Genomic DNA, 27,841 nt, shown 5'->3' on the forward strand with positions numbered 1-27,841 from the left:
CATATTTTTTAGGTAGCCTCATATGACTTTTTAAAACACATTAATTGAGAAATAAGTCACATACCATAAAATTCACCCTTTTAAAGTACACAATTCAATGTTTTCAGTATATTCATGGAATTGTGCAACCATCACTACTATATCTAATTTTAGAATATTTTCATCATCCCAAGAAGAAACCCCATACCCATTATCAATTACTCACCATTACTCCCACCCCATACCCACTGGCAACCACTAATCTACTTTCTGTCTTTATGGATTTGCCTATTCTTGACATTTCATATAAACAGAATCATGTAATTTGTGGTATTTTGTGACTGACTTCTTTCATTTAGCATAATGTTTTCAAGTTTTCATCTATATTGTAGCATGTATTAGTAATTCATTTCTTTTTCTTGCCAAATAATATTCCATTGTATGAATATGCCACATTTTGTTTATCTATATATCAGTTCATGGGCATTTGGGGTTCTTTCTACTTTTTAGCTGTTACGAATAATTTTGCAGTGACCATTAGTGTACAAGCTTTTGTGTGGACATAAATTCTGATTTTCTTGGGTATATACTTAGAAGAGGAATTACTGAATTATCAGTGAAAATTCACTTCATCTGTTTATGGGCCAGAGTGATCATAGGCCTGAAGTTGTGCCTTTTCCAGTACTTTTGTCCCCTTCAACGTTTTTCCCACTGGAGCTCTGAGAAGAAATTTACAGGTCAATACTAATCAATGGTATTTTACCTGCTGATATCAGGGATTATTTGAATCAAGATTCAGTGTGGGAAATCTAAATATTATCACATTAGGCCCTTTAGGTAAGGAAGATGCCAATGCTCTCAGGCACAGAATTCCAGCCAATCCTCCTAGACAGGAGGATATCATGGCTCTGGAGGCCACTTGACTTCCTTGGGGAAGAGGGATATGCAGATGCCGCTAATCTTAACTCCTGTTGGATTGAGGAGTCCTGAGAAAAGAGCCCAGCAGTGCAGAAAGTAAGACTAGAAGCTTACTCAGGAAAACCTTGTTCTCCAGGCAGTGAGTTCATTCCACCACATCCCTATGGATCCCTACAATATTCTCCCAAAAGATATTTGAGAGACCCCAGGACTGCAGCATATGCAGCCTGGTGGGTCCTAGTTTTCCTTCATGTTGAGGAGCCAGCTGAAAGCAATGTTTACCCAGACAAGCCGTCCATTCCCTTTCCTAGGTCAGACAGAAGTAAGTTTAGTGGAAAAGGATTTTGAAAGTTGGAATCATTTTCTCCCTTTCTGGCATACTCTTTTCCCTCCCTTTTTTGGACTGTAGCATGAGGTGAGTTTCCTCAGGGCGATGCTAATAAAAATAAAAATGCCTGAATTAATGAAACAGTTTATATGTGTATATGAATATGTACCCACATATACACAAACATGCATATTTAGTCTGTAAGCAAATGCTGAAACAGAACAGTTAGAAACTTGACCTCACTGAGACCAAGTCTGTTAAAATAGTATTAACATTTTTTTCAGAAACTCTAGAGATGACATAGAAACAGGGAAATCCTTACCTCATGGTTGCTGTGAATTAGGCAGCAGTTCTGCAGTGTTTTGTTCAGCCTGAAGAACTCCTTTGAGACCTGACCAATCTGTCTTGTGGGTTTTCAGACACATTTAAGCCCCAGGACAGGGCTATATAAGGGAGAGAGACTGCAGCTAATGATGTAAGTCTGTGGGTGTTGCAAATGTGAACTGGAAACGGAGAGTAAAAAGTGAAACTAAAATTGACTGAGTTTCAGTTTGTAGGAAGTGAAACTAGCAATGATTGTTTTCTTTGTTCTGTTTTGGAATAAATGCTTAGTTGTTTTGAAAACTGATTGAAAGGGGGCTGGTGAAAAGCAGTTTTACTGATGTGTTCATTCCTCTGTAGGGGTCTCCATGGCCTTGTAGAGAGACCTGGGAGCTAGGAGATGACATTTAGTGCAGCTAGAGCCAGGGAGACCTGTGAATATTGGCTGTATGGACTTGAGAAAGTCATACCCCTCTTCTGGTCCTCTGTTTCCATGTCCAGAAATAGAGCTTGTTCCTTTTATAGTACAAAATTCTGTAAATCTCTAAGCTGGAACATTACCTCAAACTTGCCCCTACTCTCCGAGAGGACATGACTCACAAACTGTCTATGCCTTTGCATCCCCTGCTGGAGGTTAGGCAATGATAGTAAGAGGCCTGTAACCTCTTCCCAATCCATAGGAACAGAGAAAATGTATGCGCAATTATCTTAAGTCCTTCAAACAAAACATGTTATTGCCTTAAAGAAAATATTTTTCTTATTTTTTAATGCTCTCTGTTCTAGCCATTTAAGGTATTCTCATTCACCAGAAATGATTATCATAGTTATGCAAGGGCATTGTCATGGTGCACATGACACCCTGGATTGGCCTACCCCAACCTGGCCCATATAAACTTCTGCACTAGTGATATTTGTGGTAAGAGGATGAGAAGAACAAAACCTGTGCTGAGACTGGGGTCACGTCCACAGGCTGGGCTCACATTACCGGTGTCTGTGAATCTCTTGCCTCTCCCAGCTTTTCACTGAAAATTGCCTTTCTCTCCTGATACATGTGGTAAAATGATGATTCCCTAGTAGCTGATGCAAAGCAAACTTACTCCAAGCCACGATTAATTTAATAATGGGAAAGCTCCTTATGGAGAGGAGACCATCAGACTTGCTTCCCTGGAAAGTGGAATTTGGAAAGTGTTGGTCCTGAACTATATAACAAGTTGGGTACCATTGACAGCTATGTCTTTTCATGTGGCCTGAAAATAGTCAGAACAGAAAAGTTATTTGCAAATGAAGAAGAATAGTTGGGCTGAGAGAAATAGAGGTAAGAGATGGAAAGTTCTGATGGTGCCTGTTGTCCACAGCTGCATCATGAAGAGGCAAGGACCACATGCAGTATCCTATGGGTTTCCAGGCACGTACTGAATTGTATGAAACCAGAATACTAATAACTGTGAGCTTGTGAGCATATTGAGGGGTGTTTCTAGTATAGCAGAAACCCAGCTACTGGCCAGAGTTTGGAACCACATCTGCCTCATACCCCAAAGGATAGTGTCAGCCTATTATTGACTGTCCTGAAGGTTGGTGGCTGGATTCAAGATGACTACACAGAAAAGGGAGAATTGAGGGAGGTAGCCCTGTTTTCAGTTAGCTAGGAGATGTATCTCAAATACAATTTTTCTTCCTCTATGTAGCAGGAATCTACAATAAAATATAAAAAGCTACTCCTAATTAAGTGATGAGGATTGTTGTTGTTATTATGGTTTCAGCTGGAAAGAAATAATCAGACAACCTGATTCAGAAATGAAGGTAAGAGTCCAAATACCAAGAGAGCCTCCTAATCCCTGAGGCAGGAGGTAAGAGCAAGATGCTATGGTTTGGAATAGAGAGCCCTCTCTTGTCCAGTATGGATACCCACATTCTAAGTGAAATTCCAACTCAACCTTAGTTATAGTTCTTGGAACTTGGGTTTAAATATTTAGCACCTACCTGTCACATAGAAGCATGCAAATAAGAAGTGACTGTTGTTATTTTCAATCACCAAGTTAAATGCTTCCTTTTTGAAAAAAGTTATCGACTCTGTCTTTTAAAATATGAAGCAGAAGAGGAGCAGCACAAGCATTTTCCTCTTAGAAATACTTAACTGGTCACACTGCCAGATCTGAATAACAATTTCCGCTCAATGCTTCCTGTCCAACTAATTTTCCATTTCAGTCCTCACCAGTTCTATAAGCTTCCAAGAGACATCCTGAACTAATCAGAAAGTTCTACACAAATATAAATTTATGAATTAATAAGACAGATTTTGTCTATATATTCAGTTTTGTAGCGTTGCTATAAGCAAATGCTCAAATAAACATATTAGAAAACCTCTGATTTTGAGTAAGCTGACTTTGGAATTCTCATGGAAAGAAATGATTGGGTTTGTAATTTTCCAATGCATTAGATGGCATGCAGAGAAGAAAAGTATTTATCTTGTTGCTGTGAATTTATCAGCAGTCCTCATTTTCTGGGGCTCTGGCTCAGGCTAATTAGGCACTCAGAATTTTGTCCGGTGTGTCCTTGGGATAAACAGACATGTGAGCAACACAGGACAGAGCAGCATTAAAGAGAGAGGAAACAGCCAACAAAGAAAGAGGAGAGAGACCATGTGTGCGTGCGTGTGTGTGTGTGTGTATGTGTGTGTGTGTTTACAGATAGGAAAGAAACTGAGAACTAGAGAAAATGAAAGTTTTAGAAAATGAAACTTCAACCCTAGACTGAGTCTATTTCCCTGTAAGCCACTAACCAGCTATGATAATCCACTTCACCTCTGTGAGTTTCCTCAGCAGGTAAACAAGTGATTTGGAATATTGTGTGTTATATTCCACAACACACAAACAGCAGTCTCAGAATAAAAAAACCAACAACAACAAAAAAAACCTCACAGAATGATTACCGAGTACAGTTTTTTTTTTTCTTTATTTTTTGGCTATTCTTTTTGTCCATAGGATACATTCTACTAAAGATGTATAGTCAAATTACAGTGTGTTCACATCACTTGGAATAGTTCCTCTGGAGGCAGTTTTTCCTATACTCCTTATATATTTTAGTTTGTTATGTTTTGATTTGCTTTTTAGAGATTGCTTTTTACCCTTTTTATCCTTACAGTTTATTATGAACATTTCAAACGTGGCAAAAAGTTGAAAGATAGTACAAGAAACACTCATATGCCTACCATCTAGATTCTGTAACTAACATTTTAATATGTTTGCTTTATCATATATCTATTCATCTATTCATTACTCCATCCATCCATTTATTTTTGTTGTTGCATAACAAGGCAAGTTGTAGACATTGTGCAGTTAATTCCTAAACATTTCAGCATGCATATGTGGGTTGCTTTTTAAACTATGAATTTGATTTTATAATTAGGTAACACATTTACATGGTTCTAAAAATAAATAGAAAAATCTAGCTTCTATTACTGTCTTGTCTTTCCTTTCCCCTGCCTCCCCCATATCTCCCTATTATACATTTTATTTTCCTTTGTTACTTTAATATAGGTAAAATCATATGCATTTTAAGTACTCTACAGTTTCTTAGATAAGCGATAGTAAATCATAAAATTTTCTCCATCTTCTTTTCTATACTCTATTCTTGATTTCACTCCATAAGGAGAAATTCCTTGCTTCTTTTATATTGGATAATACTCCATTGTATGGCTATACTACAGTTGATTCAACCACTGCTTTATTGATAGACCTTTGTTCTTTTCAGTCAGCAGAACCAATTAATACAGACAATGGTAAAGCTATAACTTTTTAATATTTTGTGAAGAGTCACTAATAGCACATCTAAGTAGTGCAAAATCTACATTTCTTATGGTCAACACACGGACCTCTACAAATGTGTATGTGTGCGTGAGCAAAATTGCAAAAAGATGATGTTTCCCATTTTGGTCTAACAGTGAGAATAGAAACTTAAACTGTTTCTAATGGAGTTTCAGTTTATCTCTGGAAAATGTAATTTGGAATATAAAACAGTCAATAAAGCTCTGTCTTCACTATCTTCAAGAGAAGAGTTTCCTAACTGTGAGAAGAATTTAGCAAATACAGGGAACTGTGAACTCCTGTTTAGCTGGAGATGTTGAGAAGATAACAGGATAAACCCCAAATCATTCTCTTTTTATGAGTGCCTTCCCATCTCCTCAAATACCTGAGCTTTTGTTTCTGCACTTGAAGGGACCTCTTCTTAATAATTCAAGAGTTTATTTGATATTAGGACATTTTTCATCCCTGTTGGTTTTTTCTTTGTTGGTACAGTTTGTGTAAGAGTGGAAAATGCCCTGGACTTGGAAATAGAAGTCCATAATTCGATTTTAGGGTACTACCACTCTTTGTGTCTTTCATCAGTTAGTCTTAGGGCTCAGGACAACTTTGGTTAATAATACGTTGTCTTTTACTAGATGCACATGAACAATTTTTTATAGACCTAAGTTTTAGGAAGGACTTTACCTCCTCTGAGGGACTGGAATATTTCCTTTTGCAAATTCAAACAATGTCACAGACTAAGTCTTCTTTATTGCTCTGACTGCCAAGAAGCTGAGAGACATATTGGTGACCTATTCCCAGACAGAATGTAGGTGTAGGTGCTTGTGCATGGATATGGATGTTTTCCCTGCTCCTTTTCCACTCACCCAGCACATCCTGAGGTCCTAATTTTTTTCTAACTTCCTTTTTAAAATTCTATTTTCTCTATCTGTAATTTTTTTCATGTTGTACATTGTATGTATTAGGAACTGAATAAATATTTCTTGTTGCATAAAGATGTGTTTGACATAATTGACACAAAATACTCTGCCCCAAGAGAGTGTCCAGCAGTTGGATCCATTAGCTGGAGGGGAGAGCAGGAAAGCGGGGTGGTAGAAGTTTGAGGAGACAGGAGTGGGAAGAAGGTGACAGACGCGCTCTGAACACAAGTGAAGCGGCCTTTGGACAGCTCTCAGAATTAGCTGGGGGACCCTTGAGTTGGACTAATTTCAGTTATTCAGTGCAGTGAGTACTAAAGTGTTCATGATTGTCTCTCAAAGATAAATGTGATGGTACTTAGTGGCCACAGCTTAGAAAGGTCTGGAGTATATAGATTACACATGTAAATATAGCCAGGAATTATAATTAGGTTACTTGGGAAGATTAGAGTACAAAGTTAGCAGAATATAAATGCATACAATAAACATGCTGTTCTCCGTCTCTCTGTTCTTCCCTGTGTAGGAGCCACTGATGGAGAGCAGCAATCACAAGACATTCAGCCAACCAACCCATGATTGTTTACTGAGTCCCTTTTGTGTTTCTGCGATTGGAAGATTTGATGTTATTTTAAATAGCTTAGACCCTAACTTATGTACACACACATACGCACATATACTCATAAACTCCAATAAAGTAGACTTCATTGCTTAGGAACCAGTTTTTGGTTCCAGCACCTGGACTGATGGGGAAGCTGCAATATTAAATATAGGTAATGAATGGTACTTTAGTGCAATGAAACCTAATTTCCTGACAACTTCCCACCTAGCTGAGTAATTTTAACCATTTATGATGAGTCCATCCAAGTGGATTATAAATCTCCATTACTTCTTTATGCTAAAACCAGTTAAGGAGCAATGGCCATCAGTTTATCAATTATAGAACGGAGCCAAACCAATATCTTAGAGTTGACTGGCTGGAGAAATATTGCCTGTGTGTTTTCTTGTCAGTAGAGATGTGTCCTCAGATTGCTCATTTTGCTTTATTTTATGAGCAGAGGCAAATCTCCCCCTACAAGTGACTGTGCTGCTGAGAGGACAAAGAGAGTCCAAAAGTCACACTTTGATTACAAGGAAAAGACAATATTCCTGCTGTCGTAGTCTCCTTCTAGTTACATCTAATAAATCTGCCCCTATTCAGTATCAAAAGGTTGGGAAGGATGTTACTTGTGTGTTCCCTAGGCATCATCTGTACAACCCACCAACCTCCCCATCCAGCTTTGGTTGATTCCAACTGTCAGGGATCTGTGTTACATAAGCCAGCCTTCCAGTTTGATGATCTCTAGAAGTAAGTCATTCCCCCAATTTAAAAAAAAAAAAAATGTTGGTAGGGTTTATATTCTCATGGCTTCCTCTGCATCAGGCCTTCTAGTGCTGAATAAGCTGGTTCTGTTTTTCTACTTCTACCCAAACGTATCATACACATTTTCTTTGAATTTTACCTGTAAAATACACTCAAAAATTGCAAAATTTTTACATTTTATTGAGTATTTCCAGATTTGGAGAAAAAGGAAAAGATTATATCATAAACCACACGGCAAGCACGTACACTAAGGTTATTTATGCCATTTTAAGCTTGCACATCCCAATTAGGTTTTTCCCTTACTTTGTCTCTCCCTAATACATTTTAAGTTTTCTTAAGTGTGAATGAATGTCCAGCAATGTGTTTGAATCATGTAGATCCTGTGTGATTGCCAGCAACTGGATAGATGTAAATCAAGGACAGAATTTATTATAAGGTTATGGTGGTGGTTCACTGACGAGTATCTGTCAGCTACAGTAGGGCTTTAGGAAATGGAACCCAGGGCTGGAATGCTGCAGTGAACTCCTGAAGTCCCCTCCTTTTTAACTGGAAGTTTATTCATTTTCTTTTCTCTTAGATCTTGTTGCAGATCCATGCCCCTGACCACCTGAGAAAGAAACCTTGCCTGTCTAAGTCTCCTCTGTCCAAGAGACCAACTAGACTGAAATTGTTTTTCCAAAGGTAAAATCATATGGAGAAGGATTCTTATAGGTCCAGGAGATGACAGGTGCACCAAACAGGATTAATCAGCCTTAACCAATGCGTGCAGGGATGTGTTGCGAAAGAATGGATGCTGCCTTAGGCAAATGGATAAAGGGAGAAAGAAAGAGGGGCTGTGAAGGCAGCAGGCATTGTTCAAACTATTTTATATTTCATCATGTTATATATATATATATATTAAGGCAGCAATGAGGAAAGTTTTTTTTTTTTTTTTTTTACATTTAGTTAAGAACACATTAAATGAGTAATGATGACCTCTATTTCAAAACAATTCAGGGTTCAAGCCAGTAGCCAGCCTCAGGGCCCTCTCATAGCACTCCAGGGCTTTCCTTACTTCCCCTTTCTCTTTGTGGACAAGCCCAAGGAGGCTGAAACTTTGCACAATGTGTACATTCTGTTGAAGTCGTTTTTTAGCCAATTTCTCTAAAGCATTGAGAAGTTTTTCCCTGGTAGAGGACATTTTTTCTATTTTTAGACCTTTTAAATATTGTGTAATTGCTTTATCTTCAGATTTATTGTGAAATTCCTGGAATCGGCCATAATGATAATGAATCTGTTGCAGCTCCTCAGTGTTCTTCATGTCTAACACTTCCTGAAAAGTGTCCTCAGCCTTTCTGTGAAGGCCCATTTCTGCATACATTTCAGCCAGGTCAATATAAGCCAACTTGAATGTGGGCTTTAGCTGCAAAGTCTTCTGAAATTGTTCTATAGCCAGTTGAACCAATCTATTGATTTTTTCCCCATTCAGCCCCCTAGGCTGGTTGTTTGTAGCTTGCTTTATTTGGATCATTTGATTTCTATAGCAAATCCCCATCTGGTGATGCAGGAAGGATGAGGCAGGTGTTGCCTGCAAGGCCTTTTTTAGGAGTCGAAGAGCTTCGTCTAGAGAGCCTTTTCTTCGGTAAAACTTGGCCGCATATCGCCAGACGTAGGTCTGCGAGGACTTGCTGGTCAGTGCTTCTTCAATGTACTTTTCTCCTTCAGCTTCGTGTCCTACATCCTGGAGCTTCAGAGCAAGGAGCGCCTTAATATATGCATCTTCCGGATTTAGCCTGATGGCCTGCCTTAGGGGACAAAGAGAAAACCCCAATTCTTTCTCTTCTCCGTTGCTATGTAAAGTTGTCCAGGCCGAAAGAGGGTAATTGCGTACCCAGTGCTGGATTCAGGGTTTTCAGGGTCTGCTTCCAGAGCTTTTTCAAAGCAGGCCTTGGCCCGTTCATAATTCTTTCCTCCACACTTGAGCAAGGCCCATCCTTCCTCACAGTCCATCTCAGGACACTCCATTCTGTAGCAGGAGGGATTTGCAAATTTCGCGCAAGTGTTCTCCACCTTGTCCAGGTAAGTCTGGGTTTCTGCCAGTCTGCCCATGTGGTAATACACCCAGGCATAGTTGCCCCAGGTAACCAGACTTCTCAGGTCAGGTTGGTTGGCATGTTCTTGCTGGATTAAGTCTTCAGCTTCCTTCAAGCTTTTCAGGGCTTCCTCATTCTGGTCTTTCAGGTGTTGCACATAGGCCAGTAGGTTGTGTATTCCCACATTGTATTTAGTGTCTAGGAACTGAATCTCCTCCAAGACCCTGTTTTCTAAATCAGGTATTTCAGTGTCTTCAATGAGCAATGTCCATGTAAAGTGGCATCTCAACTGCTCCAGCCTATCCTTGATTAGATACTCATCAGCATTCTTACTGTGAAAATAAATAGTAAGTATTTTTATTGTTTGTTTCATTAAATGAAATGGGAAGCAATGAAAACATAGGTAGAAACTATCAAATAGAAACAAATCCAGACTTAGGTAAGGAGAGACTTTATTCCAAAGAACTATTTCCGTTCGGAGACTGCTCCTACCATCAGATCTGCAAGCATCTCAAAGGTCAAGATGGAAGGGGCTTTTCTTTTATAGGGAGGAGTAAGCAAGGCTAGAAAAGATTAGGAGTAAGGAAGTGGGCTGAGCAGGTAGCATGATCAGACAGTTGAGCAGGAAATGTTTTTACTTTTTGGGCAGCCAATTTGGGAGAGGGGTTATTAAGGAGAGGTTGTTCAGAATTCCGGTACTTGTTTAACCTTGGGGGTGAGTCAGATTTCAGGATCTTGTAGGAAGAAGAGAGACAACTAAAATTTGGTCAAATTAAATTAACAGGCATTTTGTTCCAGTTATTAGTGGGAACAAACATTTCAGCTAATTATGAGGTATTCAAGAGGAATTTGGAGAGTCTGTGTCTCATCTTCTTATAGGTAAACAAGGGAGTGAATCATCTGAGTTTTATCTAAAGTCATATGGAGAAGTATGGTTCTTTGCAGTAAGCTGTTTCTCAAAATGCAAAAGTGGGAGAACAACTCAAAAACAAAAGACAACCCAATAAAAATGGGCAAAGGACTTAATAGACATTTCTCCTAAGAAGGTACACATCAAAAATAAACACATCAAATAAACACATCAAAAATGCTCAATATCATTAGCCATCAGGGAAAATCAAATAAAAACCACAATGAGATACCACTTCACACTCACTAGGATGGCTATTATTTATTAATATATAGTGTCCTTCTTTGTCTCTTTTAATTGTTTCGCTTTTGAAGTCTAACTTGTCTGATATTAATATAGCTACTCCCGCTTTTTTCTGGTTGTTGTTTGCATGAAATATCTTTTTCCAACCTTTCACTTTCAGTCTATGTTTGTCCTTGTGTCTAAAGTGAGTTCCTTGTAGACAGCATATAGATGGGTCCTGTTTTTTAATCCATTCTGCCAGTCTGTGTCTTTTTATTGGGGAGTTTAATCCATTTACATTTAGTGTTATTACTGTAAGGGCAGTACTTTCTACTACCATTTTGTTTTTTGGAATTTATATGTCATATCTTATTTTTTCCTCTCCTTTTACCTTTCCTCATAATCTTCATTTCTGCACTCTTCTCCAACTCTCTCTCTCCTGTCTTTTCCTGTCAGCCTGTAGCACTCCCTTTAGTATTTCTTGTAGTGCCGGTCTCTTATTCACAAACTCTCTCAGTGTCTGTTTGCCTGAAAATGTTTTAATCTCTCCCTCATTTTTGAAGGAAAGTTTCGCTGGATATAGAATACTTGGTTGGCAGTTTTTCTCTTTCAGTATCTTAAATATATCATGCCACTGTCTTCTTGCCTCCATGGTTTCTGCAGAGAAATCTGTACAAGTCTTATTCACCTTCCCTTGTATGTGATGGATTGCTTTTCTCTTGCTGCTTTCAGAATCCTCTCTTTGTCTTTGACATTGGACAATCTGACCAGTAAGTGTCTTGGAGTAGGTCTATTGGGATCTATTCTATTTGGGGTATGTTGTACTTCTTGAATCTCTAATTTTCTGTCTTTTATAAGAGTTGGGAAATTTTCAGTGAATATGTCTTCTATTACTCTTTCTGCCCCTTTTCCCCTCTCTTCTCCTTCTGGGATACCCATAACACGTATATTTGTGCGTTTCATGTTGTCACTCAGCTCCCTAAGACCCTGCTCATAGTTTTCCATTTTTTTCACCATCTGTTCTTTTGTGTGTATGAATTCGAATGACCTGTCTTCCAGTTCACTGATCCTTTCTTCTGCCTGTTCAAATCTACTGTTGTGTCCCTCCATTGTGTTTTTCATCTCCTCCATTGTGGCCTTCATTCCCATGAGTTCTGCCATTTGTTTTTTTAAGTTTATGAATTCTTCTTTATGGTCAGCCAGTGTCTTCTTTATATCCTTCAGCTCTTTTGCTATATCTTCCTTCCTTTCATCAAATTTATTTAGCATTAGTTGCCTCCACTCCTGTGTCTCAGCTGAGCTATTAGTTTGTTCCTTTGGCTGGTCCATGTTTTCGTGTTTCCTGGTATGGCTTGTTATCTTAAGTTGTCTAGGCATCTGATTTTCTTGATTAGTTTATTTTGGAACTTGTTTTCTGTCTTTTACTTAGTGGTTTTCTTGTTGGTTTGCTTTGTTCTCTGGCCTCTGTTATTCAGTTCAACTTATTCTAGACCTGTAACTTAGGTTCTATTTAGTTGATCAGAATTTTTCCCCTCTTGTTTTTTCTGCTTCTTGCTCTGCCTCTATGTAACCTTTTTGTGAGTGGGTCTCCTCAGATATGGTTGACCCTAGTCAGATTTTCCCAGTCTAGTGAGGCCCAGGTCTCATTGGGAGGGTATGGAGTTTTCCTGAGAATGAGACCCTCCTATGAGGCGTTTAGAATTGGTGCTTTTCCTCTCCTGTCCAGCAGGTGGCACTGGCCAGCCCACAGTTCCCCCACCAGTGTAAGGAGGTATGGAGCTTTTAGTTCTCCTGGTGACTCTGATCCTGTCAGGGGCGTGGCTGACTGAAGCCGGAATCTGAATTCCAGCCCCTGGGGTCTGAATTCCCAGAAGGAGGACTGCCAGTTGAGCTGGACCTCCCTCCACTCTCCCAATCCTCAGAACTCCAGTTGTCTCTCAGGGGCACTATTCTCTTCTCCTCTCTCCTCTTTGGGGCCTCTCCAGGTAGATTCCTTGGTCAGCCTGAGTTGCCAATTAAAGACGGGGGTGGAGGCCTTCAGTAGTGAATACGGAATTCAAAGTCACTGTGGGTACTCTGTGTCCCCCCAAGCCCAGCCTAGTCCCTCAACCTGGGCTTTCCGATAGACAATAACCACATATATTACTTTTAGATTTAAAAAAAAAATAAGTAGAAAAGAAATCAAGAAAAAGAAAAAAGGAAAAAAAAAAAAGTCTCTTTTAAAAGTCTTTCCCCAGCCTGGAAGTTTTGTCAGTGTCAGAATAGAGCATTTAAAGATATGCTTTGGGCTATTGTCTGATAATTACTCTCCAACCGCTTCAGTTCCACCCCTGCTGGGGGCTATTGAAATGCAAAAAGATAAGGGATCAGTGAGAAGCCAGAAGGGACAAAATGTAGGGGAAAAAAAAATGGCTTTTTTGGAGTCTGGGAATGGGTGCCCGCTTTTACGTGCCCCCACTTCTCGGAGCCCAGCCCTTCTTTACCACCCCAGCTCCCAAAGTTCGTTAATGAATTTGTTAATTAATTCTGCAGTTGATGCTGGGTTGAGCCTCCCTTCTTGCCCTCAGCAGATTGCTGTTTTTTGGTTTTCTTTTCCCCCCTTTCAGGGAGCCGGCAGCAAGACAGTCTGTGAGGTCTGGGTGGGGAGGGGCGCCAGACCCCTGGTCCGGGGAACTTACAATGTTCGCTGCGTTCTCAGCTTTTCCTCCAATTCCAAACTTGTGTCCGATGTGTGACTGGTTACTGGAGACCCCGAAAACACTGTTTCATATAGTTCTTGGGTAATTGCCAGCTGCTCTAGGGGAGAGATGAGATTCTGCTCCTCACCACTCTGCCATCTTGCCCCGCCTCTTGGATGGCTATTATTAAAAAAAAAAAAAAAAGAAAGAAAGAAAAAGAAAAGTGTTGGTGAGGATGTGGAGAAATTGAAACCCTTATACATTGTTGGTGGGAGTGTAAAATGGTAAAGCCACTGTGGAAATCAGTTTGGCAGTTCCTCAGAAATATGACCGGGCAATCCTACTTCTTGGTATGTACACAAAAGAATTGAAATCAGTGAGTTGAAGAGATATTTGAATACCAAGTACACCAACATATATAGTAGCACTATTCACAATAGCCAAAAGATGGAGGCAACCCAAGTGTCCACCAACAGATGAATGGATAAACAAAATGTTGTATAGCCACACAATGGAATATTATTCAGCTGTAAAAAAAAGAATGTCGTTTTGATACTTGCTACAACATAGATGAATCTTGAAGACTTCATATTGAGTGAAATAAGCCAGGCATAAAAAGACAAATATGACCGTGCTTATATGAAATACCTAGAATAAGCAAATTCCATGAAGACAGATACTAGATTATAGAAAACCAGGGGTTGGGGTGGGTGAGGAAGGGGAAGAGGGAGTTATTGCTTAATGAGTGCAGAGTTTCTGTTTGAGGTGATGAAAAACTTGGGGTAATGATACTGGTGATGGTTGCACAATAATATGAATGAAATTAACACCACTGAATTGAGCACTTACAAGTGGTTAAAATGGGAAATTTTGAATTGTATATGTTACTACAATAAAAAGTTATTTTAAAAGAGTAAAACAAAAAGATGGGGTTGGAGGCTGGAATGGATTTCTTGATCTTAGCTGTTTTCTATGAGCACAGGTCAATATCAGCATTGTCAACATCATTCCAAATTGTCAAGTGCTTGATGCTGCCATTACAGCATCCTGTTTCAATTACCACTGGCCATCCTGGGCTTCATATATTCTTGGAGACTGGGAAGATCACATTAGTCTGTAAAGCCCTCAGAAAAGCTATCGATTGCTTGTCAATGAATTTATCTTGTCGAGTTTAAACCCCAGCTGTAAGGAATTAAATCTGCCAATGATTTAGATTAGTTCAAAAACCTCTCAACACTGCATGAAACTTTCCCTTCTCAGGATACTCCAGTTGCCATAATAGATCACTTGCATCAAAAATCAATAACGCTCTCTGTTCCAGTTTGCTAAAGCTGCAAGAAAGCAATATACCAGAAATGAATTGGATTTTATACAGGGCGTTTATTTGGTTACACATTTACAGTCCTAAAGCCATAAAAGTGTCCAAACTAAGGCATCAACAAGAGGATACCTCCACTGAAGGAAGGCAAATGGCATCCGGAACACCTCTGTCAGCTGGGAAGGCAAGTGGCTGGCATCTGCTGTTCTTTTGTTCCCAGGCTGCATTTCAAAATGGCTTTCTCAAAAATGTCTCTGGTTTCTCGTAGCTCCTCTCTCTCAGCTCCTATGCCTCCTTGCTTCTTTCTCCCAGGATATTTCTCTCTAAGCATCTGAGGGTCCTCTCTTAGCTTCTCTGGGGCAAACTCTGGGTTTCATCTCTTAGCTTAGCATCTCCAAACATCCTTCTGTCTGCATCTCCAAGCATCTCTAAGCATCTCTGTCAGCTCCCACTCCAGCTCTAGCTCCCATCTCTCTTCTTGAGCGCCTTTCAAAGGACTCCAGTGATGTAATTAAGACCTACCCTGAATGGGCAGGACCATACCTCCATGGAAATAATCTAAATCTAATAAAAATGTCTCACATACAGTTGGGTGAGTCACATCTCCATGGAAACAACCTAATCAAGAGGTCACATCCTAGTCAAAAAGATTAATGTCTGCCCCCACAAGATTGCATTAAAGAACATGGCTTTTCTGGCGGGACATGATAGATCCAGACTGGCACATTCCACCTTCTGGACCCCAGAAAGACATGTTCTTTCCAAATGCAAAATATATTACAATATCACAAAAGCTTAAGTAATTTCAGTAACAATAGTTAAGTACAAGGTCTTATCAAAATCAGTTACCCTCAGCAAATAAATTCATTAACCTCTCCCCTACGAGGGACATGACTCCCAGGGGAATTAATCTCCTTGGCATTTTCAATTTTGTTTATCCATTCATCTGTTGGTGGACACTTGGGTTGCCATGAGTCATGTCCCATGTTGCCAGGGACATGGCAGCGAGGGATTGAAAATGCATATTTTACCAAAAGGGGGGGGGGGAGGATAAAAGAAAGGTAACAAGCTGAGATTACAGTGGCTGAGAGATCCAAATAAGGTTGAGAGGCTATCCTGGAGGTTTCTCTTATGCAAGCTCTGGGCTTGCGAGAGCAGTAGTCCCAACCTTTCCAGGGCCTTCACAGCAGACCTTTTCTCTCCAAACGCTGGGGTTAGTGTTCCAACTTACCCACACATTGAGGAGACCACCTTCTTCTTGGCCCCACTCTCCTCAAGCATCAGGGTGCTACCTGGACTTTTCTCCCAACAGTGAGGTGGTGGCCAGGCTTTCCCCAGTCCCCAGGGAATGTGCTCCATCCTCCCTGAGGCCTGAGGTGGCAGCACTCTTCATGAGCATCGAGGCAAGCCACCCTCTGCCTCTGAGGAAAACTTACCCTTTCCATGTGCATGGGTTGCTCTGCTCTCCTTGCCTGAGATTTCTTGGTTTCAGACCTTGGCTTCCATGGTTCTTCCTTCTCTGAAGAAATTTTTCCTTCATTCTGTCCCTTTTAGTCCAGACTGGCAGTGGTTCTATCTATACAGATCTCACAAAAAATTTGTTGGCTTGCGTTCTGGTTTGCTAATGCTGCCAGAATGCGAAACACCAGAAATGGATTGGCTTTTATAAAGGGGGTTTATTTGGTTACAGAGTAACAGTCTCAAGGCCATAAATTGTGTCCAAGGTAAGGGGGTACCTTCTGTTGGTGTCCAGAAAACCTGTGTTAGCTCAGAAGGCTCGTGACTGGTGTCCGCTTGTTCCCAGGTTACGTTTCAAAATGGCCTTCTCCAAAATGTTGCTCTTGGGCGTTTTGTCCTCTCTTAGCTGCAGCTCCTCTTCAAAATGTCACTCTCAGTTGCTCTCAGCTCCTTCTATCTGTCAGCTGTTTTATATGGCTCCAGTGATTTAATTACAACACACCCTGAATGGGTGGGGTAACACCTCCATGGAAATTATCCAATCAAAGGTCTCACCCAGTTGATTGAGTCACATCTCCATGGAAACACTCAGTCAAGATTCCAACCTAAACAACACTAATATGTCTGCCCCCACAAAATTGCATCAAAGATAATGGCATTTTGGGGGATATAATACATCCAAACTGGCACAGCTTGGCATGCAGCATACAGGGGTCAAAACTGTCAGACAATAGGACTTTCCACAGATCCTTTCTGGATAATCCCAATTCCAGTTCTGGCTTGTACTGAAATGACTGGCTGGCTCTAGGTTTCATTAAATCCTCACATGGGGCTGTAGCCTCTGAGGAGTCACTTTCTGGAAGCCCAGGGTTTTCCAGACCAAAAATTTCTGGTTTCTTTGTACCTAAGGGTTCAGTTCTTAGCTTATCTCTTTCCTCTCACATTTTACTATAAGCTTCAAGGAAAAGCCAGCTGCATTTTCCATATTTAATTTGAAGATCTCTTCAGCCAAGTATCCCAGCTCATTGCTTTCAAATTCTGCCTTCCTTCCAATACCAGGACTCAATTTTGCCAAATTCTCTGCCACTTTAAAACAAGGATCACCTTTTTTCCACTTGGCAATGACACATTCATCATTTCTGTTTAAGGCCTCGTCGGTATTATCTTTTGAGTCCATATTTCTACCAACAGTCTCTTCAAAGCAGTCGAGGCCTTTTGTATCAAGCTCCTCACAGTTCTTCCAGAATCTTCCCCTTATTCATTTAAAAAGCCATTCCAACATGTTTGGTATTTGCAAACTCAGTAGCACCCCTTTCCTGGTACCAAAATCTGTTATGGTTTGCTAATGCTGCCATTATGCAAAATACCAGAAATGGATTGGGGTTTCTGGGGGGACATAATAGATCCAAATCAGCACAGTTGGCTTTTATGTTGCAGATTTATTAACATATGATTTACAGTTCTTAGACTGTGATAATGTCCAACTCAAGGCATCGGCAGGATTACACCTGGACTCTGAAAACAGACTGTCGGCATCTGGGGCTCCTATGTCACATGGCAAGGCACATGGCAATGTCTGCTGGTCCTTCTCTCATGGGTTTCATTGCTTTCAGCTTCTGGCTTTGGTGGCTCCCTCTGTTAGCTTCTCTGGTGCTCTTCTCTGTGGGTTTCTCTTAATTTCACCTCTTAGCTTCTGTATTTTTTTTTTTTTTTTTTTTTTTACAATTTAAATGCTCTTTATACTTTTAAGAATACTTTTTATACTTCAATGACACAAGCAAATTCCCTTTACACTTTAGAGATGTTGAGGATTACATGAGAATATATGTAATGTGCAATACCTAAAGCATAGTATTGTCCAAAATTTAATGGCCAGTGCATTTATTTTCTACATGCAATATATATTTCTTTATTCATTGAAAAATTCATCCTAAAAATATCTTACTGTTATACCAATATTCATGGCATTATTCATACCAACAAGGTGGAAACAACTTAAGTGTCCACCAACAGATGAATGCACAAACAAAATGTGGTACATACATACAACAGAACACCATTCAGCTGTAAAAAGAAATGAAGTTCTGGTACATGCTACAACATGGAGAGAACCTTGAAGACTTCATGTTGTGTGAAATGAGCCGGATACAATGGACAAATACTGTGATTCCACTTCTATGAAATATCTAGAACAGGCAAATTCATAGACAGAAAGTTAATTAGAGGTTACTAGCAGCCGGGGGGAGGAGGTGCAATGGGGAGTTACAATAAAAATTATATATATCCCATTTCTGATCCTATAAACCTGAACTCTGAACTACAGGTCAGTTAATCAAGGTGCTGCTGTGCTACCAATCAGACTTCATTGTCACCAGATTTACTGCCCCAGTTATTTCTCTGGTTAGCTCTGCAAACCAAGAGGGCTGTAGGGAAAGCACAGAAATATCTTAAGCCAGGCAACCTAAGCACTAATGCTCCCATGTTCCAACATGATCCTCAGAGTCTGAACACGGGACATATAGTCAAATCGGGCCATTTACCTTTTTAAAAGGTTTTATTAAAGGTCTTTATAAAGCAACATCTAGGCTCCAGATCCAGCTGCCAAAGAAAGCTTTTTATGCATTAGGGACTGGTTGGGGGATGGCAGGCAGCTCCGGCTTCCTACCCTTCTGCTCTGAGATGGGAGTAGTGGGCAGTATCTCATCTTTGGGTTCCATGATGCTCACATGGTCAGGCAGGGGCTTCTTAGGACCAGTCTTACCACTGGGGTCCCAGGGCAGCATGATCTTCACTTTGATGCCCAGTGCACCCTGTCTGAGCAGCACATGAGTATCAACATAGTAGTTAACAGGGACATGTTAGTTAACGCTGGATCATTAGGTCATTTGTGGACTTCATGGATTTAGCCCTGTGTCCTTGGAGTTTCCCAGATACCACAGCTTCGCAGCCCTTGGCCCCACTCTCCATGATGAAACTCAGCACACCATCGCTGGCCCTCCACACAGCAAGCCCTCCTAGGAGTTTGTGAAGCAGAGACTCTGCCTGGCAATGGCATAGAGACCTCTTGTGGCCACCTTTTCAGCATAAAACTCTACACTGCCCTCAAGGAAACCAAACCTCTTCTGAACCACAACAGTCAGTTCCTGGATCTGCAGGCCTTTCTCATGGAGAACATTCTGCGTCCTGGTGGCCAGAATAATGAGCTCTGTCCTGGTTGCCGTAACGTGAACCCTAACTCCAGAGTAGCCATCTTCAGCTAGCTCCCGAATGAGAAACTCATTCAATTCAGCTTTGAAGACCCCATCAGTGACAAACTTTCTCTTCTTGGAAATTTGCACCGCCATCTTGCCACCATGTGCTGCTTCCAAATGGGTTTAATCCTCTTATAAAGGACTCCAGCAAGAGGATCAAAACCTACCCTGGGACGGTGCCCAGCCCTGGCAGGCACCACCGAAGTTAGACCTATGGAGGTGGTGTCCGACGGTGGGGGGCGACAGCCCTTTGGCTGACCCCAGTGACAATGGCGGTGTTTCACGACAAGGTGGAGATCGAGGACTTCCAGTGTGACAAGGCCTCGGAGACTTATTTCTGCCCCTGCCCATGTGGGGATAACTTTGCCATCACCAAGGATGATTTGGAGAATGGAGAAGATGTGGCAACGTGTCCTAGCTGCTCTCTCATAAAAGTGGTTTATGACAAAGATCAGTTTATATGTGGAGAAACAATACCAGCACCTTCTACCAAAAAAGTATTAGTTAAATGCTGAAGAAGGCTTTAAAAATCCAAATCTGGAGTAGTTGAAAATGAGCCAAGATGGAAAAATCAAATGCAAAGTTACAGACATCTTCACAAGGACAACCTTTTTGTGGTTTGTTGTTCTTTACAGAGTGTGGATTCTTTCCAACAACTGCTACATTCACCTTCAATTAAAAAAGCAACCCACTACATGACATACCTGGATTTCATGCACAAAACTTTGAATTGCAAGTGTTCTTAATTTTCCATCCAAATTTTTTTAAAAGATAATTTCAAATCAGTACATATTTTTTTCCCTCAGTTTCATTATTTTCATGTCTTAAACCTAATTACTTCAGTATCTGATAACAGAATCATCCACCTCAAAGTTATTAGTATTCCTTGACAAAAATGGGATTGTATTTTTTACTTGGTTATTAAGATTATTAACATTAGCCCTTCCTTTGAAATTTGGCATAAACTTTGCTAAGAAAATTTGCTAGCTAAAATTTGCTAATCTCCCTCAGTCTTGTCATTGTTAGGATGCTCATATTCTGTTTAACATGCCATTTCTGTTATGCTTCATGCATAGAGTGCTTGTTGTGGTGTTAAAGAGAAAATACAGTGAGGTCATAAATTCTTCAGAGCTAAAAGTTAGCGAATAAGAAAAAGAAGTATAAAGTGAAATGGTAAATGGTCAAAGAATATAGTTTCCTTTTCAATATTCTGTATGTTCCTTGAAAATAAGGATAAGATTAAAAGATAAGCAGCCAAGAGAAACAAAATTGGTGACAGAATGAGAGGAGCCAAACATGTCAACTTAGTAATTGAGATGCTTAAATGATTTTGCAAGATCAAAGCAAATGATATTTCTATATCTGGGTTTTGTTTGTTTCTTTTTAGAAAAGGCTAATGAAGTCATACTCCAGATGGGGGTTAATGTCCAGTCTTGATGGCTGGAGGCAATGCTTTCAGCATGATTACCATATCATGCCACTACTCCTAAAAGATGAAGCCTCTACAGTGGCTTCTGTTTGCTGAAAATGAGCTTGAAAACTGGAGGTCTTTTCTGAATAAATATGCCCATGGGGACACATCTAATGTGCCATCACCTGAAAGATATGCACTCTTTCTGAGATGTTTGCCCTGGAGAAAAATAAATACATAATGATAGGCCTTTAGTCTTCCTTTGCTGTAGTGCTGAGAAGTAGCACAAAATTAGAATTACTTATATGGAAATTCAGAATTTCCCTTTATATATGCAACTTTCCTGCATATATATAAAGTTGAAAAAATGAACTGATATCTGGCAGGTTGTTTGGGAAATGGCTCTTAAAGAGAAAACTGACTTGCTAGAATTTGAATATTCTATTACTGATTGATAAAATTTACTACACACACTCACTGGGGGTTTAAATTAAAACAAGTATGTAGCCTTTTGCCTGCTTGCAGCATGGCTACATGCAGCCATTAGGCTGAGACATAATAAATCACCAGGGTACATCATGTGAAGCGTTACATGGCATATTCTTGATGTGCTGAGAAATCTCATTGCTATGTGGGCTACTGACACCCCTGAAGTAAACCACAACTGCTTTGCAAAAGCTGGTCTCAGAAGCGGTGACTATTAAAATGAACAGAGCAGGATTCATGATAACTGACTGAAATGAGCTGCCCTAAGCTCAAATGTTGATGGTTTGGTAGATATTGATACCATGTTACTTCCCTCTGCTGATGGTGAATCTCAAACAAGAACAGACACCCTTGACATTGGTCTGTTGTGAGCACAGAGGAATGGGAAGAAAAGTCGTCAGAGTTGAAACATCCCAGGAGAGAAAAGAAGCATAAACAGCCCTGGCAATCAGTGATCCATGTTACTGCAATAGTTGGAATGACTAAATATGTTTGTGAACTACAAAAGAGCCATCAGAATTCAGTCCAATGTTAAACAAAGAAAAACCAGGGGCATTTTATATATGACGAGTTCTGTGTGATAAGTGTGCCTTATTTAGCCTAACAGACATTTCTGGAGCCTTTCTAAGAATCGATTTGTAGCCCAAGCTCTACCCCTTACTGGCTTTTGTAATCCTTAACAATGCCAGTGGATCCCTTATCTGTACAATTAGATGATTGGTTCAGATGGTTTCTGAACCATCAGTTCTATATTGTCAGGTTTAATGGCTTGCAGGAACTGAAATGGAATCTGAAACCTTTATAAACTCAATTATCTAAATCATGAATTACAGAGAAGGAGACTCTATTCTTCAAAAAGTTGATGCTACCACACTTTTGAATTTGAAAATTATGAAGACAGCTGTTGAAATGGTTCTACATATACTCCAGAAAGAAACATTTTCTTTGGAAAGCACCCAATATTTTTTGATAACTGTACATATTAATTTATTAGCAGGATAAACTATTGGTATGCTAAATAAAGTCAGAAAATTAAAAAAAAAAAAAAAAAAAAACCTACCCTGAATGAGGCGGGTCGTATTTCAATTGAAATAACCAATTAAAAGGTCCCATCCTAACAATAGGTCTACACTCACAGGAATGGATCAAAAGAACATGGTCTTTTCTGGGGGAAAATAACAACTTCAAACCACCACAACAATCTTGCCCAAATTTTGATTTTGGACTTTTTCTAGCCTAAAAACTGTGAGCCAATAAATTCTTACTGTTAAGGCAAAACCAGTTTGCAGTACTGATGATAGCAGCTCTGACAAACTAAGATAGGTTGTGAGCCATAGGCACACTATGGGGTTAAATATCATCGAAGAGTAGCCCTTAGTCTCTAAATAGGATGCTAAGGGCCTAAAATCCTCTAGATTCTTATTAGTTTTCAAAACTGAGCAAATTAAGAACAGTAAGATAGTTCATTCTTATATATCTTTGGATTGGGAAGGAAGTGGCCTGTGTTTGGGTGGATGATGGTCCAATTCTGCCACTTACTTAGCTGTGTGACTTCATGCAATTAACTCCAGTTTCCAAATACTTAATTTGTAAAATGACAATAATGATTGTTATAATAGTTCCTATTCATAGAATTATAGTGAGACTGCTATGAGAGGATGCAATGACAGCCCAAGGCAGAATGAGTTTATTACCAGGCAGAACATAGAAACTAATGATTAACTGCATTATCATTTTTAGTGTGTGTGTGTGAGAGAGAGAGAGAGACCCAGGCCCTCAGTGTGGGGAACAGAAGGACACCCCACAGCCTGAAGGTACCAGGAGTTTCCCCAGGTACTTTCTCCCTTTGGAAATTCTTAGCAGTGCTGGTGAGGAGCAACCCAACCTTGCTGGTGTCTCTGTAGCCTCTGGGTTGTGGGGCCTGGACACACCCAGACACAGGCCACTGAAAAGCCTCTTGGGCAGGCTGGCCACCATGACTCTGGGTAGGGCCTGGCTGTCTGGTCAGCCCCACACATAGAGCTATTGCTAACATGATTCATGACCAGAAACCCAGTAAATCTCACTCACCAGTATCCCATCCCCTAAATACTGCCATGCAGGGCATTTGATGAGATTCCTTGGGACTGTGGCTGAGGCAGCCAGGTCCTCTGCTTTTCATCTTTTGGAGAAGCTAAGAAACTGTCTCCATCTTCTGTCATCCCTACAACCCTCCCCATGGCAGTTACGGGTGTTTGAGAGAAAAAGCTTCCTGGAAATGGGGCCCTCTTTTCTCTTAATTCTCCCTATCGCAGATGGAAAAATGCTAGCAGCCAGCATACGTTTGAGGGAGTAATATTTCCTGCAACTCACCAGCCCAAAACAAAGCAGGAAAGAGAAGAATGTACACCCTTTGGATTAACTGTATCTTGATCATAATTAGGTTTCACATTTCCCAGCATCTAATGAAAATATAAATCTTATTTTAATGGTTAGCAACACAATAAAACCCCAAGCTTTTCATATGTCCAAATAAAAAATCAAATATAGTTGTCTTTAAAATTGTTTTCTTCTATTACCTACCTGTAAGTGATCCAACTTGACCTGATTAGATTTAAACTCACTCCCCCCAACCCCCGTTGTCTCCTCTTGCCCAGCTCCTTTCATACCCCAGGTTGGATTTGTCTGGTTTGCAATTCTGTGAGCTTCTCCATTGTTCACAGGGTCAGAATTAAGACACAAATAAAATTGCTTTGGCTGTTAAGGCAGCTCTGTTTTCTGTTTAGAGCTATGCCTGTTAAATTAATAAGAAACGCGAGTAGAAGAGTTAGAAAGCTTGCCTTTCTTAGTAGGGGGTCTGCCTGGAAATTTGCATTCCAGAAAAATACCAGAATTTAAAAATGTTCTAGAAAAAGAGTCCAGAAGAGCTCAGAGTTTTACCTCATGATTGCTGTGTTGAGCAGTTCTTGGTTCCAGCTGAGAGATTCCTCTGAGGTTTGTCCTGTTTCTTTGGTGGCTTCCTGGGCAGGGGAGTTGCTATATATTGCTTGGTGATGTTGCTTCTCCATGTGAGGCTGATTTGTAAATATTGAAACTAGGAAATGAAACTTATTCTAGCAAGGAAATGTCAGTTTGAAGGAAATGAAACTGAAACTGAGGGATGTTTTTGTTCGATATGGAGACAGAGGCAAGTTGTGAGAGTAGCAGCTTTTTCATGCTACCTTCCTGTGGGGTCAAGGCGGCCTCTTGGAGGACTGGAATTTAGAACCTTAGAACATGCAGCCTGGTGGGGTGAGGACTGGACCTAGGGGCAGGCAGCTTGTGTGGATAGGCTGTGCTTCCTTCTACCCCTCTGGACCTTAGTTTTCTTACCACCATAACAAAAACGGTTAGGAAAATTTTCATGTTCCTTTAGAGTTCACAGTTTTGTGAATATGTAACCTGGAATGTGAATGTGGAATCATGTTTGCAGCCACTACTCTGAGAGACTCTGCTTTGGGAACTGCATGACCCTGTGGCTTTTTCTCCCCACCAGGGGTATAGATGATGCCTCCACCCTCCTCCCAATGCACAGAAGACAGAATGCACACTGACATGTCTAGTGCTCTTTCATAAAATATGAAACTGCCTTTGTAAATTTTTTTAAATTTTATTTTGAAATAAATTCAAAGTTTTAGGAAAACTTGCAAAAACAATACAAACCCCATACACAGAACTCCAGCATACCCTGACCCCCCTCCCCTGATAACCCCACTCCACCAACTTTAACATGCTGTCACACTGCTATTTCTTTCCCTCCCTGCCTCCCTCCCTATCTATCATCCATCATCTATTGCTCTGTCTTCTGAACATATGAGAGCAAGCTGCACACATCCTTGAACAAACACTATAATTCACATATACAATTCGCATGAACAAGAACATTCTTTTATGCAATCCCATTAAACACAGCTAAGAAGTACAAGAGATTCAACACTGATACAAAGCTTACATTCTATATTTCCTTTTTTTTTTTTTTTTCTTATGTCTCAACTGTGTCCCTTTGAGCCTCCTCTCCTCCATCCTCAGATCCCATCCAGGGTCATCCTTGGCATTCAATTGTCATCTATTTAGACTGTCTTTTTTTTTTTTTTTTTTTTCAATTGTGGAAACATATATACAGCCTAAATCTTCCCATTCCACCCCCTCCCTAGCATTCCATTAGTGGGATTAATCACACTTAGAATGTTGTAATGTGATGACGTTCCCACCATCCATTACTAGAAATTTCTCTTCACCTCAGACAGCAACCCTACACTCATTTCTTAACTCCCCATTGCCCCTTCCTCCATTTCTCTTAACCTATACTCTACTTTTCATCTCTATGGTCATATTCTCTGATAATTTCTTTGTGTTTACCGTGGGGCTTAAAATTAACCTCTTAAATCTATAACAATCTTGTTTTTCTTTGATACCAACTTAATTTCAATAGGACACATAAACTATGTTCCTAATCTCCTCCATTCCCCCACCTTTATATAGTTCTTGTCAAAAATTACATATTTTACATTGAGTTCAAAACCACTGATTTGTCATTAGAGTTTGTGTATTTTATATCATGTAGGAAGTAAATAGTGGAGTTACAAGTCAAAAATTATTGACTTCTATTTGTATTCCATTGTGGCCAGAGATTGTGCTTTGAATATGTTCAATTGTTTTTTTTTTTTTTTTTTTTTTAATTTATTGAGGGTTGTTTTATGTCCCAGCATATGGTCCATTCTGGGGAAAGATCCATGATCACTAGAGAAAGATGAGTGTCCTGGTGATTTGGGATGTAAGGTTCTATATATGTCTGTTAAAATTCTCTATATCTCTTTCTCCTTTCTTTGTTTCTCTGTCGGTAGGGCTTCCTTTAGTATCTGAAGTAGGGCAGGTCTTTTATTGGCAAACTCTCTCAGCATTTGTTTGTCTGTGAAAAATTTAAGTTCTCCCTCAAATTTGAAGGAGAGTTTTACTGGATCAAGTATTCTTGGTTGGAAATTTTTCTCTCTCAGAATTTTAAATATGTTATGCCACTGCCTTCTCGCCTCCAGGGTGGCCACTGAGTAGTCACAACTTAGTTTTATGTTGTTTCCTTTGTATGTGGTGAATTGCTTTTCTCTTGCTGCTTTCAGAACTTGCTCCTTCTCCTCAGTATTTGAGAGTCTGATCAGAATATGTCTCAGAGTGGGTTTATTTGGATTTATTCTATTTGGGGTTCGCTGGGCATTTATGCTTTGTGTATTTATATTGTGTAGAAGGTTTGGGAAGTTTTCCCCAACAATTTCTTTGAATTCTCTTTCTAGAACTTTACCCTTCTCTTCCCCTTCTGGGACACCAATGAGTCTTAAATTTGGATGTTTTATTTTATCTATCATATCCCTGAGATCCTTTTTGATTTTTTAAAATTTTTTCTCCATTCTTTCTTTTGTTCTTTCATTTTCTGTCCTGTGGACTTCTAGGACACTGAGTCATTGTTCAACTTCCTCTAATCTTGTATTATGAGTATCCAGAGTCTTTTTAATTTGGCCAACAGTTTCTTTTATTTCCATAAGATCTTCTATTTTTTTATTTAGTCTTGCAATGTATTCTTTATGCTCTTCTAGGGTCTTCTTTATGTCCCTTATATCCTGTGCCATGGTCTTCTTCATGTCCTTTATATCCTTTGCCATGTTTATGTTCCTCAATTGTAGTTTTTTGATTAATTGTGCCAAGTACTGTGTCTCTTTTGATATTTTGATTTGGGTGTTTGGAATTGGGTTCTCCATATTGTCTGGTTTTATCATATGTATTAAGATTTTCTGTTGTTTTTGGCCTCTTGGCATTTGCTATGCTTGATAGGGTTCTTTCAAGTTGTAAAAATAAATACCAATCTAATTTTTCAGAAATGCAAGTTGGTGGCATACACTTTCTCTAACTAACCAGCAGATGGCATCTGCGAGTCACCTATACCCCTCAAGTCAGTTCTCCTCAACTTCATCCTTGTGGTGTGTGGGGAAATGATTCTTGTGGGGTTCAGTTGGTGAACTCAGTTTGGGTGTGTTGCTGGAGCCGTCCACCCTGAATGTGAGGCATGTGTCCTGGTGGCTAGGGAGGCAGGGCAGGTTTAATATTCAAACCCCCCAGGTGTTCCCTGAGATTCAAGGCTGCTGCAAGAGTCTAAGCCTTCATTTCAGTTCCGCCCCAGACCCTCTCTGTCGCTGACCCACAAACCACCGGCATTGATGTAGCATCCCTGGGTTTTCCGAGCAGGCTCCCCTTCTCAGCTGTGATCTTCCAGGACCTCTGCCAAGGGAATGCTGTGCTACGTCACCAGTGTGTGCCATCCCTCAAGGGAATTCCCGGGCCTCCGGGCCATGCAGGGGCGCTCCCAGCCTGATGCAAAGATGGCTGAATGGGGCATCTCAACCCC

The 27,841-nt window shown here is 40.1% G+C and overlaps 3 protein-coding genes and 1 pseudogene across 6 annotated transcripts in view; 1 reads left to right on the forward strand and 3 right to left on the reverse strand.

Moving 5' to 3' along the window:
- LOC119510231 (interferon-induced protein with tetratricopeptide repeats 1-like) overlaps positions 1–24,519 on the reverse strand; it is a 33,589-nt gene extending 9,070 nt beyond the window's left edge. The window contains exons 1-2 of one of the 4 annotated variants that reach the window (XR_005211849.1): positions 24,352–24,488; positions 13,629–13,688 (exon numbers count right to left, since the gene is read on the reverse strand). Coding sequence is in view for 2 of the 4 variants with exons in the window: in XM_037804439.1 (XP_037660367.1) it covers positions 24,352–24,479 (128 nt within the window). In the remaining 2 variants the exon portion in view is untranslated. Of the gene's footprint in view, positions 1–1,547; positions 1,669–13,628; positions 13,689–17,982; positions 18,471–24,351 lie in introns of those variants that run through there. The other 3 variants (XR_005211850.1, XM_037804439.1, XM_037804440.1) reach the window with 3 other exon arrangements.
- On the reverse strand, positions 8,514–10,771 carry LOC119510233 (interferon-induced protein with tetratricopeptide repeats 1B-like). The gene is given in 2 exon segments (XM_037804444.1): positions 8,514–9,433; positions 9,436–10,771. Coding segments are annotated over 2 exon segments (1,461 nt in total). The 5' UTR covers positions 10,072–10,771; the 3' UTR covers positions 8,514–8,608.
- LOC119510236 lies at positions 17,983–24,470 on the reverse strand (annotated as a pseudogene).
- On the forward strand, positions 18,981–20,711 carry LOC119510239 (DPH3 homolog). Its single transcript, XM_037804450.1, has one exon. It carries the CDS (start codon positions 19,805–19,807, stop codon positions 20,048–20,050), a length of 246 nt encoding a protein of 81 aa, XP_037660378.1. The 5' UTR covers positions 18,981–19,804; the 3' UTR covers positions 20,051–20,711.
- Positions 24,520–27,841: the final 3,322 nt, after the last annotated feature.

The sequence above is a fragment of the Choloepus didactylus genome, chromosome 15 (genome assembly GCF_015220235.1).
Source record: "Choloepus didactylus isolate mChoDid1 chromosome 15, mChoDid1.pri, whole genome shotgun sequence".
In the NCBI taxonomy this organism is placed as follows: Eukaryota; Metazoa; Chordata; class Mammalia; order Pilosa; family Megalonychidae; genus Choloepus; species Choloepus didactylus.